Consider the following 14762-nt stretch of genomic DNA (forward strand, 5'->3'; position numbering starts at 1 on the left):
TTTCACACAGCCTCCTCCAGGCAGGGTTAACCCTTGGAATGCTCAGTAGTCTTCCTCACGCTCTCCTCTCGCTAAGCTCAAGAAAAGAAGCCGGCGCACAGTCTGACGACAGACTCCCTCTACAGCTAAGCTGATTTAGCACCACATTGCATCCTGCTTCGCAAAGTAAATCCTCAGGTAGCCCCCACCATCAGGCGGTGGCAGCGGTGGGGACGGTGCCGTACAGGGGCGGGAAGGGTGCATTGGGAGGAGAGAGGTGTGGAAAGTAGGCGGACCTCTAGATAAGTTTCCCCTTCCATTGTTCACAGCCGCGGAGAGCCCGGATCGCTGCAGTTTTCTTCAGTTTAGTCGGTGGATTTGTTTGTTTACCTGGTGCCAGTTCCTTGCTCCTGGGCGAGCTCCCAGCCCCGCAGGAAATAGGGAGCGGCGCCTGCTGGTACCGAGGCAAACAGGGAGAATCCACTGCACCTTGTGCCGGCAGTGGGACTGGAATTCTGCGGGGCATTCCCCTGGCACTGCACTTGTAAATATTTCTGCTCAGCCCTGGCAGGGCAGTCACCTTCTGGCTGATGTCCTCACTATTGCTAAACAAGGGAGCATTTGCTACTTCCTCTTTCACACTGATGTCTGATTGTGCTTAATGTGACTCAGCCTATATTTCGTTTGGTAAAAAAGTGAGGCAGAGAGGGAGGAAGGCTTCCAAGCTACATTAGTTCAAGTATCACCGAGATCTCTCCTGCAGCCTTTAAAAGGCTTGTATTTCAGGCTCCTGAATGAGCATGCTGGATCTAGGAATGTGTAAAGAGAAGTACTTCGGGATGAAAATCACCAGATAAATATCAAAGTTCCTAATGATTGAAGCCCTCAGTCAGCACTACTGTGTGAGAGGACTCTGTGGTATCTGCATTCATCAGCCTGTCTGTATTTTCTGAACCAGCTCTACAGTGACAGTCTGCCGTAGCTGAAAGCAGACAGCCTGTTCTGATTCCCACTGCTCAGACAGCCTTTTTCAAATGAGAATACTGCAAATACTGGAACGTCAAAAAATGGAAAACGTCATAGGAACAAATGGATTTGAAGTGAGTTGAAGATTAAAAGTGAAGGCCTCTCAATGCACAGCAGGTTCAAGGGAGCAGAAAGATGTGCAGAGGAGCAGGCATGCTACTGCACCTGGTGAACTAGCCTGCTCTTTTGCTTCAGGCTAGCGAGAGACAGGCAATGAGTTACTTACATGCCTTATTTCAGATGAAATATTATTCTATCCAGATTAATATTTTCTGGTGGAATGCTGTTGGAAAGTGATGTTCAGCTAAACAGAAGTGACTGGGAGAGACACTGGCATAAACTCAAGGGACAGTTCTGTTGCTGGCCTATTGGCAGCATGACGTCTAAATACAGCGAGATGCTAATGCAATTTCTGTGGTCTAGAGAAACTCAGAAGCAAGCTGCATGTACTGAGACATAGCATAAGAATTGAGGAATACCAAGATACTAGAATGAAAAAATTTTTATTACCCTGCGTTTTGCCACTCAAAATTCACAGAAGACTAGCTCCACTGGTGGCAATATCCACCTGCGTAGCAGCTGAGCCCACACAGAAAAAGTCTTGCTGTAATCAGTGATAGAGAAGAGTATAACAACAAAAATTGGCCTGTGCTTTCTAGATATGATTTTAATGACCTATTTTTTACTGGCCCCATTAGTCTTGGCATTGCCCAGCATTTTTAATTTGTTTAGTTGTGTCATCCTTACCGTGTACTGCAATACTTTCTTATATCTCACACTTGGTTGCAAGGTAATGCTTTAACAGACCTGCAGTTCGTTCCTCCCTCTTGCAAAGTAAACTTTGTCCCCCTTCTCTTTTCTGTGCATGTTGATTTTGCACTGTTTTTCCAGAGCACTCTAGGAGCTGGGAGGCTGCAGCCATGCTCCCTTCCCAGGCTCTCCTGCCTGCTGTGGTGTTTGCACTCGCAGCCCTTCAGGCCCTTGCCTCCGACACCTTCATGGCAGCCGTCTATGAGCACGCCGTCATCCTGCCACATCCCACCCAGGAGCCCGTCCCTGCCAGCGATGCTTTGGCCCTGATGAACAAAAACATGGATGTCTTGGAAGGGGCCATCAAGGAAGCTGCCCAGCAGGTACGAGGGCTGCCGTGAGGGCTGTCCATCAGTGTTTCCTGGTCCTGCTGACCCTCCTGGTTGTCTGTTGGTGGGTGCCCTTTAAACGGAGCCTGTTGTGACAGGGTGCCCACATCATTGTGACTCCTGAAGATGGCATCTATGGCTGGCAATTCACAAGAGAATCCATCTACCCCTACCTGGAGGATATCCCTGATCCAGCGGTGAATTGGATTCCCTGCACTGACCCCTCAAGGTGATTCCTTCTGCAGTGGTTTAGGTGATTTCAACCTGTTATCTTTCTCATGGAGTCTTGAGCAGCAGACACTAAATTACTAAGAACTGCTAACAACTCTAACCTAAGTTTTAATTAAAATTTAGTATGAAGGTATTTAAATGGTTAAATATATACCATGTCCATGACTAATTGATGAGGGAAACATTTGGTTTGTTTTTTTTTAATTAGACACTTTAAAGAGAAATTCAAAACATACAGAATTTAGGTTACTAAAAGTTGAGGAAATCTCTTTTTTTGATGCCAGAATATATCCTGCTTCTTTTTCTGCTTTCAGTTTTTCCACACTATTTTGAATAGAACTGACTGTAAATTATTAACAGTAGTATTTCTTTGATTTTTTGGTTTGTTTGTCTTTTACAAATGGCATGTTGAAACAAAAGCACACAAATCATTTTTGTGGACAGCCAGGAAGTAGTCTCTGAGCAGATAATAAGAGATGATGAAGTCAGTAATTAAAGTCCAAACTTCTAAATGATAAAATCCCAGGAATTTTTAATCTTGGTTTTCCACAGTTAAGGTAAGATAAAGTCTGAATTGCTAGAGTCTCTGTGCTGTAGAACATGATCTGTCATTCAGGCAGCATGTTTCAGCAGTGACAAACTAAGCTACATCTGAGGACTGGACTTTAGACTCCTACAGCATGTAATATGTGTTCAGCTATGGAATTACAGCCGTGGTCTGCCCTTTTCATCATGGCTTTCTGCACTTCCTTGATGAGAGCAGGCTATTGTATCAGTGGGAATATAATAATTCAGTGCTTCCAAGAAGAAGAGTCACAGTTGCAGGGATGTGCAACTTTTTGCTGAGATATAAGTAGCTAAAGTATACAGTCTTTCATTGAAGGTGGAGTGTGGGGTGGCAGTGTGTCTAAGCAGGTCTTTATTCTACGGCATCACACAGGTTTAGCAGAGGTGATCTTAGTGCCTCCTCACTGTTCCAAATCAGGGGTTTCCCTAGCAGCTTTTGGGAATATAACACTTGCCATCAGTGTCTGGCATGCCTTATTCCTGGTGCTGTGTGTGTATCTTGCATGGAGGTCCTCCTTGTGTGGCCCACACACACCTTGCAAAGCTGTAGGCATTGCCACACTGCAAAGGGGAATGAATGGCTGCTCTCTTTATGGCCTGGTATGGACGCTTCAGAGGTGCTGCCAGCTTCTGGCACATGGACACTGTCATGTCTCGAAACTAATAGCCCACTGCTCTTCAGGCCATGGTTACAGGTTTGTGTGCGCCTGTCTATGGGAGGAAATGAATGCTGAATTGCCTTGACCATATCATCTGCATTATCCCACAGCTCAACCTTGCTTAGCATGCTAAGGGCCCAGAGCTGCAGCCCTCAGGTGTCAGGATGCCTGATGCTAAAATATTTGCCTGTGTGACACCAAGCTAGTGTCTTCCTCCGCCCAAAGATTGCTCTCCTGCCCTTTCCCAGCCCGAGAATTATTTGTTTACTGCAGAGCATGTTCCAGATGCTGAAGGAGACTGGCTGGCATGTCTCTGCAGAGGCCAATGGGAGGTCTCCAGGGCCTACCCCAAGGTGCAGGAAGCAATCTGAGGAAGCACTGCAGCAACTCTGTGTATCTGCCTACCCTGCCATGGCTGCAGGGTTGGAGATGCTGCTGGTGTGACCCCAGGTACTGTGGAAATGGACACTACTGACAGCACAGGTTTTGTTAATTTTGTTTTTCTCCCTCCCTAAAATACATTAGATTTGGTCCAGCACCAGTGCAGGAACGACTCAGCTGCATGGCCAGAAATAACTCCATCTATGTGGTTGCAAATATCGGGGACAAGAAGCTGTGTAACTCCAGTGATCCCAGCTGCCCCAGGGACGGTCGGTACCAGTACAACACGGATGTCGTCTTTGACACACAGGGCAAACTGGTGGCTCGCTACCATAAGGTAAAGTGGTCTTAGAAAGACAAAAATTAATTTTCCCCTACTTCCAAAATATCTAGATTTGGGAAGAGAATTAGATACCAGTCATTGTCCACTGTCAGGGTTTTGTTTTTCTTTATAATTTAAAAGAATATCTCTCTTGCTATGAAGTGTTGATGCCAAATTTGCATTTGCTGTCATGTTTCTCAAAACAGACTGGAATGAAAAATGATTGTTCTGGTGCAATTTAGTGGCATATGGTTTTGGTTGACTTCCTCAGTTCATTAGCTCGCTACTACTGTAAATTCTGCTGCTTGAGCAGCTTCAGTTTTCAGTGCCAGCTTTTCACCAGACTACCACTTCATGTTCCAGGATTTCAATGTTCACATCCATTTCATCATAGATGAGCAGTCTGACTTCAGAGAGGCAGGACCTTTATTTCTGATTCTGTTTTGGCACAGTTTTTGCCCAATGGGAATTGTTTGGACATAGCAAAGCAAGTGAAAATGCCAGATGGATGTAAAAAGAGATAAGGATATTGGGTCATTTGCACCAAATGGAAATTCCACTTTCAGTATTATGTGCCTACCTGCAAGTTCCATCAAAGTTGTTTACGAATTATGTGCCAGATATCCTGCCAGTGTGGGTAGAGTGAAGTCAGTTTATTTAATGCACTTTGGGCCCAGTATTTCATCTGGTTGTTTAGAGAAAAGATGCCAAGGTATCTATTTGTGAGCAAACTGGGTGAATGAAACACTGATAAAGCAAGTCTGTTCCCCAGCCTGCTATGGCCCAGGTGCTGAATTACAAGTTAAGTAAACTTGAACTTCTTTTCTAGCTTGGTATCCATATTTACATTCAGACCACCTGGACATTTATAAAAGGCTCTTAATAAATATGTATGTGAAGGAAGAAGGAAAATGTTGGAAAGCTGAGGATGTCAAAAACTTCAGTTTTTCTGTTGGCTGAGATCATCTGCCTTTCCCCCATCAGCACAGCCTTTGTTTTTTACTCTGCAGCGTCCCAAATACTGTCCTGTTCTTCATGCTGGTGCTCTGTACTTCAGTGCTTTTGGGCATCTCCACACCAAAGTCACCAATTTTGTCTCTTGGCACCAGATCCCCCATACTTCTCTTACATTACTATTTCTCTTCTGGTTGCATTTGGGTTGCCAGAAATATAAACTAGGTGGGGAGAGTGGAGAGATTATTGTTATGCAGATGACACCAACAGACCTGAAGGCAGCTGGCTGCTTTCCTAGCTAGATGCCAGGGCAATATGCAATATGTGTTCCGTATTTTGGGTATGATGATCATATAATTTGAGCCTGATTTCCTACCTGTGAGGGCTTCCAACACAGGTCAAAAATTTTCTCTAGTCATTCTGAGCAGCTTTAGGGAATGAATCCAAGACACATGGTTAGTGTGCCTCTAACTGGTTTCTCTATTTTCCTTCCCCTACAGTATAATCTCTTTCTAGGAGAAAATCAGTTTAATTATCCAAAAGAGCCAGAAGCTGTCACCTTTGAGACTCCTTTTGGGAAGTTTGGCATTTTCACTTGCTTTGACATCCTTTTCTATGAGCCTGCTGTGGTCCTGGTGAGGAAGATGCAAGTGGACACTGTGCTCTTCCCAACAGCTTGGATGAATGTCCTGCCCTTTCTGACTGCAATTGAGTTTCACTCTGCCTGGGCTATGGGCATGGGTGTCAATATCTTAGCTGCCAATACTCACAACACCAGCATGGAAATGACAGGTAACTTAATTTTCACTCTGTGCAAGGATCTTGATAACCATGAATCTCTTATTCCCCCTTCTACAAAGTGATTTTGCAGAGGAATATATTTTATTTCTCTGGAAGGTGAAGAGTCTAGTCACCAGATTTTAAAGCTCATGAATCCTGTTCCTATTGGTTTCATAAAGACACAACAAAACTTGTAGTGTTTTATTTTCCCTAGCTTCTTAGGATTATCTTTTCTTTTAATGGCTCTAAATAAGTAGTAGGTCACTGCCCTTATGCCTGAACAGAAATTTTTGTGGTTTTTAAGGCTCTTTTCATCTCCACTTATAAGTCTATGGTTGAATGCCAAACTGTAAATATACTCATAAACCATATATGAGGCTACATTTATTGTGCCAAATGAGATATTTATTTTTATAGTTGTATGTAACACTGTTACAGAAAACCATTAAAAACACATGTTCAGGCCTGTTGTAGTAACACTGCTAAGATGTCCACATCTTCATTTTAGAATGTAGCATTGATTGTTTTTACAGCTAAGCTTATGGAATAGTGTATTTCAATTAGACCAGTATCTTCACTGACCTGTGCAACCACAGTATTGTTTTGGGACTGTTCATTTGAAATGCCTGACAGGCTTCTGCAGTGATGGGTATGACAGACCTTTGATTTCCCTCTGTTGCTTGGTGCTGGTCAGATGTGAATCACTCATGAGGGGAGGAGTTCTCAGCCAGTGTAAAGGGGGCTGGAAAGTTGCTGTCTCCTTCTGTTCGTGGACAGGCCTGTGATACTTGCCTGTGTTGTTGTGTTTTGGATTGTCTCAGTCAGTAGCTGGTCCTTTCACACCAATCAGCCAAGAAAAAAGGAATTATCAACTCTACTGCACACAGGAGAAAAGAGAACTGAGTAGGCCATAAATATAATCCTAACATAACATAAAAACCCAAACATCCTCTGGCTACACTAAGCAGACCTTATCTAAGGGAATAAATGGTATTCTTCGCCAAAGCTGAGCTCTGTGTACCGAGTTGCTAACTGTCACCTTTGGTGAGACTAAAATTACTGTAATCTGTGTAGAATTGTGGATAAGATATCAGTAGAGACAACTAGAAGGACAACAGGATTTTTTAAATTTTTCTTGGGCTGACTGTTGTGCTCTCCTCAGGGAGTGGAATTTATGCACCAACTGGAGCCAGAACATACTCCTACAACATGAAAACTGAAGATGGTCACCTCCTCATTGCTGAACTAGATGCACACCCTCGTCTTTCTCCTGCCTCCCTGCCTGCTGTCAGCTGGAACTCATATGCTTTGAGTGTTGAAAGATTCTCACAGAATGGTCATGAATTCACAGGAATCATCTTTGAAGATCCCTTTACTTTCACAGAGCTCACTAAGCCTGGGGGGAATTTCACTGTCTGCCAAAAAGACCTCTGCTGTCACTTGAGCTACAAGATGGCAGAGAAAAGAGACAATGAAGTTTATGTGCTGGGTGCTTTTGATGGCCTTCATGTTTTTGAAGGACAGTACTATCTGCAGGTAATTCTTTGGAGGGGATTATTTAGGAAGCTTATTTACAGGGAGAAACCTTCAGCTCTATGGTGGAAAAAGAGAAGAGAATGACTCTTCTATTCTGGAGTCCTACAGCACCTTTTGTTAGTAGTGGAAAGAAGTTGCTAAATCTTCCAAGCCTATTTACCTTCAAATCCAACAAATGCAGTAGAGAGGTCTCTAAACCTCCTCTAAATGCCCAGAGTGCACTCACTATTTTGTGGGTGTGCAATACTGGCTAAATTTAGGTTCTCTTCTGTGAATTTCTGCAGTCAGTGTTCTGAATCTCCTCTGAATTACAGAATAGTTAGGATTGAAAGGGACATCTGAAGATCACATAGTCCAAACCCCTCTGCTAAGGCAAAGTCACCTAGAGCAGATTACACAGAAACACATCTGGGTGGCTTTTGAGTGTCTCCAGAAAGGGAGTATCCAGGACCTCCCTTGTTGTCATCTTATCGCAAAAGTTCTATACCTTCTTGGTGATTTCTCACAGGCATCTCTTCACAGCACAACCAACTAACTCCAACTCCCTTCTTAAGGGGCTAACCCATTCTTTTGTAGCACTCTTCTACTTATTGGACACAGCTGTAGCCTATTAAGGGCAGGCCTGTTTCTAATCTTTGGTGATTAGTACAGCTCCAACTCCTCAGGGGTGAGATTGCCTTCTGCACTATTCTCTTACATTCTGTTTCCCCACACTTCCTGGGCAGCCTGTCCTGATGCTCTGCCACCCTAAATATAAAAAAGTTGTTCTTCCTCATGTTGAGGTGAAACTTCTTGTGTTTTTATGGCCATTGCTCCTCGTCCTGTTGCTGGGCACCAGTGAAAAGAGCCTGGCACCATCTTCTTGGCACACACCTTTGAGATATTTATATGTATTTATGAGACACCTCTCAGTCTTCTCTAGACTTAACAGACCCAGCTCTCATAGTCTCTCCTCATAAGAGAGAAGCTCCGCATTCCTAATCATCTTTGTGGCCTCAGCTGGACACTCTGCAGTAGCTCCTTTTCTTTCTTGTGCTGGAAAGAAAGAGGAGCCTGGGCACAGTACTCCAGATGTGGTCTCACTGTATTTTCATCAAAGAGATGCTGTTAAAAATCAGTTGATCATAGCTATCTTTATGAGATGCTCTGATAAGTTAGGGTCACAGAGATGTTAATTTTTTTGTTATTATCCAAATCATAGCAATGAAGCCTACTTAAATGGCTTATGACTTTTAGTGGAAATATCCTCTCTTCCTCTCTTTTAATCAAATATTTGGAAAGACAGTGAGCTGCATCCTGGTTGAATTTGCTTAAAGCCCTATTTGAAAACATCCTTTGCCTTCATAATTAAGTTATTGTGCCAGCAGATTATACTTTTTTTTAGTTACTTCTGTCTGTCAGCATCACTATTTTGTACCAGCTGGTACAGACTCTGGGATATGAGGGGAGGTGTTATCCAGCAAACAGCTCATCTAATACCAGGAAGGTAACTTGAATAAATTCAGTTCTTGGTGAGCTTGGTTGTAAAACTTATTTCAGTGGTTGTGAAAGTTGCCAGATACTCTCTGCCAGAAATGAAAGTTCTAGAGAATACAGGAATTTCTACTCTTCCTTTTTCCCCTCAATATTTTTTTCATTTCCTCAGAACATATTCCTTATTTCTCTTATTTGCATTTCAACACAAAACCATATTTGCTGATGAATAATACGTCTGATTTTTTTGCAAATGTGCTTCTATCCCCCAATACCAGACATGTAGAAAAACTCCTATCACCTATCAGCAAAACCAGACAACATCCTTCAAATCATTCCTGAATCAGAGGAGTGCTAGCCCTGTTTCATATTTCCTCATGAAGACTATAAACCTTTATCAGCTGGATAATAAACTCTCATGACAAAAGGGAAACACTGTGATTCCTACTTTATCTGCTGCAACTATTAACAGAAAACTGTAACAAAAGATGCTAACTTCATCTCCTTGGCCTATATTAACTAGGATCTGGAAAGGGAACATCAAATTCAGATTTCCCATGGACTACCAGGCCATCTAAGTACCTTTAGCAACACGTATAATTAGCAGTAAAAGGATCTGGATGTGCACTTGTACAATGTACCTATGTGGAAGACTTTGTTTTGTTTGCCTAAAATTTCCATTCACAAACTCATCTTACTAAGACATGTGGGAAAGAAACCTTCAAATAAGACAATTGGCGATTGAAAGAATTAGTGAAAGGGACAGAATCGGGCTTCAGAGATGAAAAAAGGTGCTTTGCTTGCACTTATGTCAAAACCAATTTATTTATAAAATTATAAGACTAAGACAGTTTATTTATAAAATTATAAGACTAAGGTCTGGAATACACCCAGTCAGATCAAGGGGTAAAAAATAAGCTACAACTGAAAAGGAGTCACCCAAGAATTATGAAGAAGATCCTGTGACTATGACCTGCTCTGACGCACATTAGCTTTGATGACACAAGGCACCAGTGTTACCATCTTGCTAAATACATTGTTGTTTCCTCCTCCCCACAGATCTGCACTCTGCTCAAGTGTCCCAGCACAAACCTGAGCACATGTGGGCAGCCCGTGGAGACGGCTCAGACCAAGTTTGAGATGTTCTCCCTCAGTGGCACGTTTGGCACCAGCTACATCTTCCCAGAAGTGCTGTACAGCGGGGTGCAGCTGGCCCCTGGGGAGTTTGAGGTAATGGGACACTCTTGTGATTTGTCAGACATCAGTGGTCAAAAAGCCACTACAAGAGCAACTTAGTTGTTACCAGAGTCCTCTGTCCTCTGCCTTGAGTATAAGGCAGCTTTATTTCTGCCTGATTTTCCTGGTTGTATTCAAACAGTAAGTCCACCTTGCCAATTCTCTTTTGCCCTGTTCCCCCAAATCCTCTAGAACCAGATCTCCCTCGAGACAGAAATGTAATTTTTCTCAGCCTTCCTGCTCTTTTGACTAGATCAACATTACTGAATATATGATTTTGTGTTTGCCATACAATAGTACTGCTTTGATGATGCTCCTGCTTATTTTGCTTTTCATAACCAGGTGCTGGCTGATGGACGTCTGATAAATCGGAATACTACATCGAAGCCAGTTTTGAGTGTAACACTCTTTGGGAGGTGGTATGAAAAGGACCCTCCATCCACAGATCAAGCTTCAGCATGATTTCACTGCAGATCCTTCAAGCTTTCATCTGCTCATTTCTGTAACACTAATTAAACACAAATAATGGTAATTAATAGTAATATTCATAATTAAGATGGCATTCTATTTTTCTAGTTGCCTTATCTAATGGCATAGTTACTGCACTTTGATTTATTGACTCGATTTGGCAGCAAAAATCAATACTCTGCTGGACTGTTATGTATGAATTTTTATATGGTGGCTTTGGTTGGCATAGGCTTGGCCTGGAAACAATAGAAACACTGGGAACAACAGAAAATAAATTCTTCTGACTTTACTGGTGTAGGATTCAGTGGGTTGTGCCCCAATAAAGGAGAGTTTTTAATTATTTGAATTTTTTGTTGGACTATTCAAAGCCATTTCCACAACACTCTTCCCACCACATTTCTGAACAGCCACTTTTGTAAACAAGAGAAAACAGAACCTCTGAAAATTTTAACTTCCTTTGTAAAGGAAAAATAGTCTCAAAAATATGTTTCTTCAAAAAAACAGTTATTCAGCTCAGCACACTGCAGTGTGTTATCATACCATGGCCTAATTCACAGTTGAAGGACTCTACTTTAATCTTTCTGGCCACATTTTTAGGATGTGGAAAATCTCCCTAGCACAGAATTGTCAACTGTTTGTGTCACAAAGGCTCAAAAGAAGCAATTTCTCAGGAGCATGTCTGTGTTCCCATGGAATGGTTGCTCCTACAGGTGCAAGGGAAGCCGGGACTGCACCAGCAGGTGTTGGGTAAGGGGAGGGAACAGCTGGAGCCGGTGGGACAGGCTGGCACGTGTGAGGATGTGGGCCCTGCAGAATGTGCTTTAGGCAAGTGGACTGGATTGCTTTGTGTCTGCCAGCTAAAATTTCTATGGGTGCCCAATTCTGTTGTTTGTTCTGCAGGTTTCCTTTGAAGCACAAACATTGTTTATACTTCATCTGATCAAGATCATTGAAAAAATATAGACTTGTAGGAGGCAAAATACATTGGTGTTTTTTGACAAGGGAATGTCTTAAGAATAAGATTATAGTCTGTGAAAGTATCAATCTGGATCCCTCTACAATTCATGTAGTGGAAGTAATGGAAAACATTCTACTGTTTGGGGAGGAAAAGCACTGTATGTTTAAATTTCTCCCCTAGGGGAAGCTGTCCTGTTAGGGCACAAGTAACAAAACTACGCGCTGTTGGCAGAAGTGAGCGCCTCCTGACCTCCTGACTCCTGCTCACATGTGCTCAGGGCTCGGCAGGGATTGCGTGGCTGCCGAGTGCCCTTTCACACAGCCTCCTCCAGGCAGGGTTAACCCTTGGAATGCTCAGTAGTCTTCCTCACGCTCTCCTCTCGCTAAGCTCAAGAAAAGAAGCCGGCGCACAGTCTGACGACAGACTCCCTCTACAGCTAAGCTGATTTAGCACCACATTGCATCCTGCTTCGCAAAGTAAATCCTCAGGTAGCCCCACCATCAGGCGGTGGCAGCGGTGGGGACGGTGCCGTACAGGGGCGGGAAGGGTGCATTGGGAGGAGAGAGGTGTGGAAAGTAGGCGGACCTCTAGATAAGTTTCCCTTTCCATTGTTCACAGCCACGGAGAGCCGGGATCGCTGCAGTTTTCTTCAGTTTAGTCGGTGGATTTGTTTGTTTACCTGGTGCCAGTTCCTTGCTCCTGGGCGAGCTCCCAGCCCCTCAGGAAATAGGGAGCGGCGCCTGCTGGTACCGAGGCAAACAGGGAGAATCCACTGCAGCTTGTGCCGGCAGTGGGACTGGAATTCTGCGGGGCATTCCCCTGGCGCTGCACTTGTAAATATTTCTGCTCAGCCCTGGCAGGGCAGTCACCTTCTGGCTGATGTCCTCACTATTGCTAAACAAGGGAGCATTTGCTACTTCCTCTTTCACACTGATGTCTGATTGTGCTTAATGTGACTCAGCCTATATTTCGTTTGGTAAAAAAGTGAGGCAGAGAGGGAGGAAGGCTTCCAAGCTACGTTAGTTCAAGTATCACCGAGATCTCTCCTGCAGCCTTTAAAAGGCTTGTATTTCAGGCTCCTGAATGAGCATGCTGGATCTAGGAATGTGTAAAGAGAAGTACTTCGGGATGAAAATCACCAGATAAATATCAAAGTTCCTAATGATTGAAGCCCTCAGTCAGCACTACTGTGTGAGAGGACTCTGTGGTATCTGCATTCATCAGCCTGTCTGTATTTTCTGAACCAGCTCTACAGTGACAGTCTGCCGTAGCTGAAAGCAGACAGCCTGTTCTGATTCCCACTGCTCAGACAGCCTTTTTCAAATGAGAATACTGCAAATACTGGAACGTCAAAAAATGGAAAACGTCATAGGAACAAATGGATTTGAAGTGAGTTGAAGATTAAAAGTGAAGGCCTCTCAATGCACAGCAGGTTCAAGGGAGCAGAAAGATGTGCAGAGGAGCAGGCATGCTACTGCACCTGGTGAACTAGCCTGCTCTTTTGCTTCAGGCTAGCGAGAGACAGGCAATGAGTTACTTACATGCCTTATTTCAGATGAAATATTATTCTATCCAGATTAATATTTTCTGGTGGAATGCTGTTGGAAAGTGATGTTCAGCTAAACAGAAGTGACTGGGAGAGACACTGGCATAAACTCAAGGGACAGTTCTGTTGCTGGCCTGTTGGCTGCATGACGTCTAAATACAGCGAGATGCTAATGCAATTTCTGTGGTCTAGAGAAACTCAGAAGCAAGCTGCATGTACTGAGACATAGCATAAGAATTGAGGAATACCAAGATACTAGAATGAAGAAATTTTTAAGACAGCCTCGAGCTGTGTCCTGCTAAGTCCTCTGCAGGACCTCAATGGAATAAACTGTCTCAAAGCAGCCACAGTGAACCTGCTCGTAGTGATTAATCAGATCTATCAAACACATTTTAATGAAATGATTAGTTTCATTGAGAGATATGGCTTGATGTACCTTCTTCCTGTTTTGTCACTTTTTCTGAGCTCTTAGTGGGTTCATATGGATGCTCCTCTAATAAACTCCTTGTTTCACGTTTTTCAATCATGTCCTGAATGATGGATGCTTGAAATGTAAAAATACCAACTAAATCAGTCATTACTGTGATGCTTTTTGGATGGTTGTATGAAAGGGAACATCTGAAAGAAGACCTACAACCAACATGGCTCCCCATATTTCCATAACTGAAGCTCTACACTGTTATTCTTATGTCCAAATGGCATACAGCATCATCTAGAACAACCATCCCAATTATGTTTCTCATTTCCAGTTGCAAAAACTCATCAATGTGTTTTGTTTAGCAACAATGTGAACATATTGTGTTATTATTACTACCATTTATTGAGAAGAATCTATTCCTATGTCAAGATTGCTAATATTTTATTGGTTCTAAAGAGCACTTGTTTTTCTCTGTTTGTTGGATTTTTATTTTTCTACTCCTCAGAAAGCCTGAATTGTAGTCCAGACTATACATTCTTATTAAAACAGCATTACATATTTTTTCATTGCAGATTATTATGGGACCAGTAAATAAAGCAGTGAAAGATGTGATTTGTGGCAGGTCTATACACAAGCTCAATATTTCTTTGTCTCTGGAATATGGCTTGTGCAGTGTTATGCAGTCTGCTCTTTTATCACAATTAGACCTTTTTCCCCCTATTTGTGTTGCTTTTGTTTTATATCCTTTATGCCATTGGTGCCTATCATGTAGGAAATGGCAATAGAGTGCATCATGGAAGCTGAATGAGGACTCCAGTCAAAGAGCTCCTCCTGAAACAAAACATGCCATCACTTTTTGGTCAGAACATTATTTGAATCATTATTCGTATGAACCCTCTGTTGAAATAAAACTTGGAATTGAAACCTCAAATTATTCTGGTTGTCAGTTCTGAAAAACAGCTTGATGACACCTCCTGACTGCACTGGATGCTATTCAGTGACAGTATTTTTACTGCAACCAGTAAACAAATCACTGAGTGACCTGGTATCTCATAGCAGCTCCTCCCTCCCATCTTCTCTGTTTCTTTC

General features: G+C 42.9%; 1 protein-coding gene across 1 annotated transcript; it reads left to right on the forward strand.

Annotated features, from left to right (window-relative positions):
- On the forward strand, positions 1-11097 carry LOC118685642 (pantetheinase-like). Its single transcript, XM_036381276.2, has 8 exons — positions 1-177; positions 1897-2138; positions 2243-2373; positions 4127-4319; positions 5759-6050; positions 7201-7574; positions 10107-10277; positions 10626-11097. The coding sequence occupies exons 2-8, from the start codon at positions 1926-1928 to the stop codon at positions 10743-10745; spliced, it is 1494 nt and encodes a 497-aa protein (XP_036237169.1). The 5' UTR covers positions 1-177; positions 1897-1925; the 3' UTR covers positions 10746-11097.
- The last annotated feature ends 3665 nt before the right edge of the window (positions 11098-14762 follow it).

This window comes from Molothrus ater, chromosome 3 (genome assembly GCF_012460135.2).
Source record: "Molothrus ater isolate BHLD 08-10-18 breed brown headed cowbird chromosome 3, BPBGC_Mater_1.1, whole genome shotgun sequence".
Classification (NCBI taxonomy): Eukaryota; Metazoa; Chordata; class Aves; order Passeriformes; family Icteridae; genus Molothrus; species Molothrus ater.

Excerpts from the sequence above, each read along its gene's own strand:
- LOC118685642 (XM_036381276.2), top strand. The coding sequence starts at position 1,926 with ATGCTCCCTTCCCAGGCTCTCCTGCCTGCTGTGGTGTTTGCACTCGCA. Across the intron at positions 2,139-2,242 it reads TCAAGGAAGCTGCCCAGCAG|GGTGCCCACATCATTGTGAC; the intron begins GTACGAGGGCTG and ends CTGTTGTGACAG. Across the intron at positions 4,320-5,758 it reads TGGTGGCTCGCTACCATAAG|TATAATCTCTTTCTAGGAGA; the intron begins GTAAAGTGGTCT and ends CTTCCCCTACAG.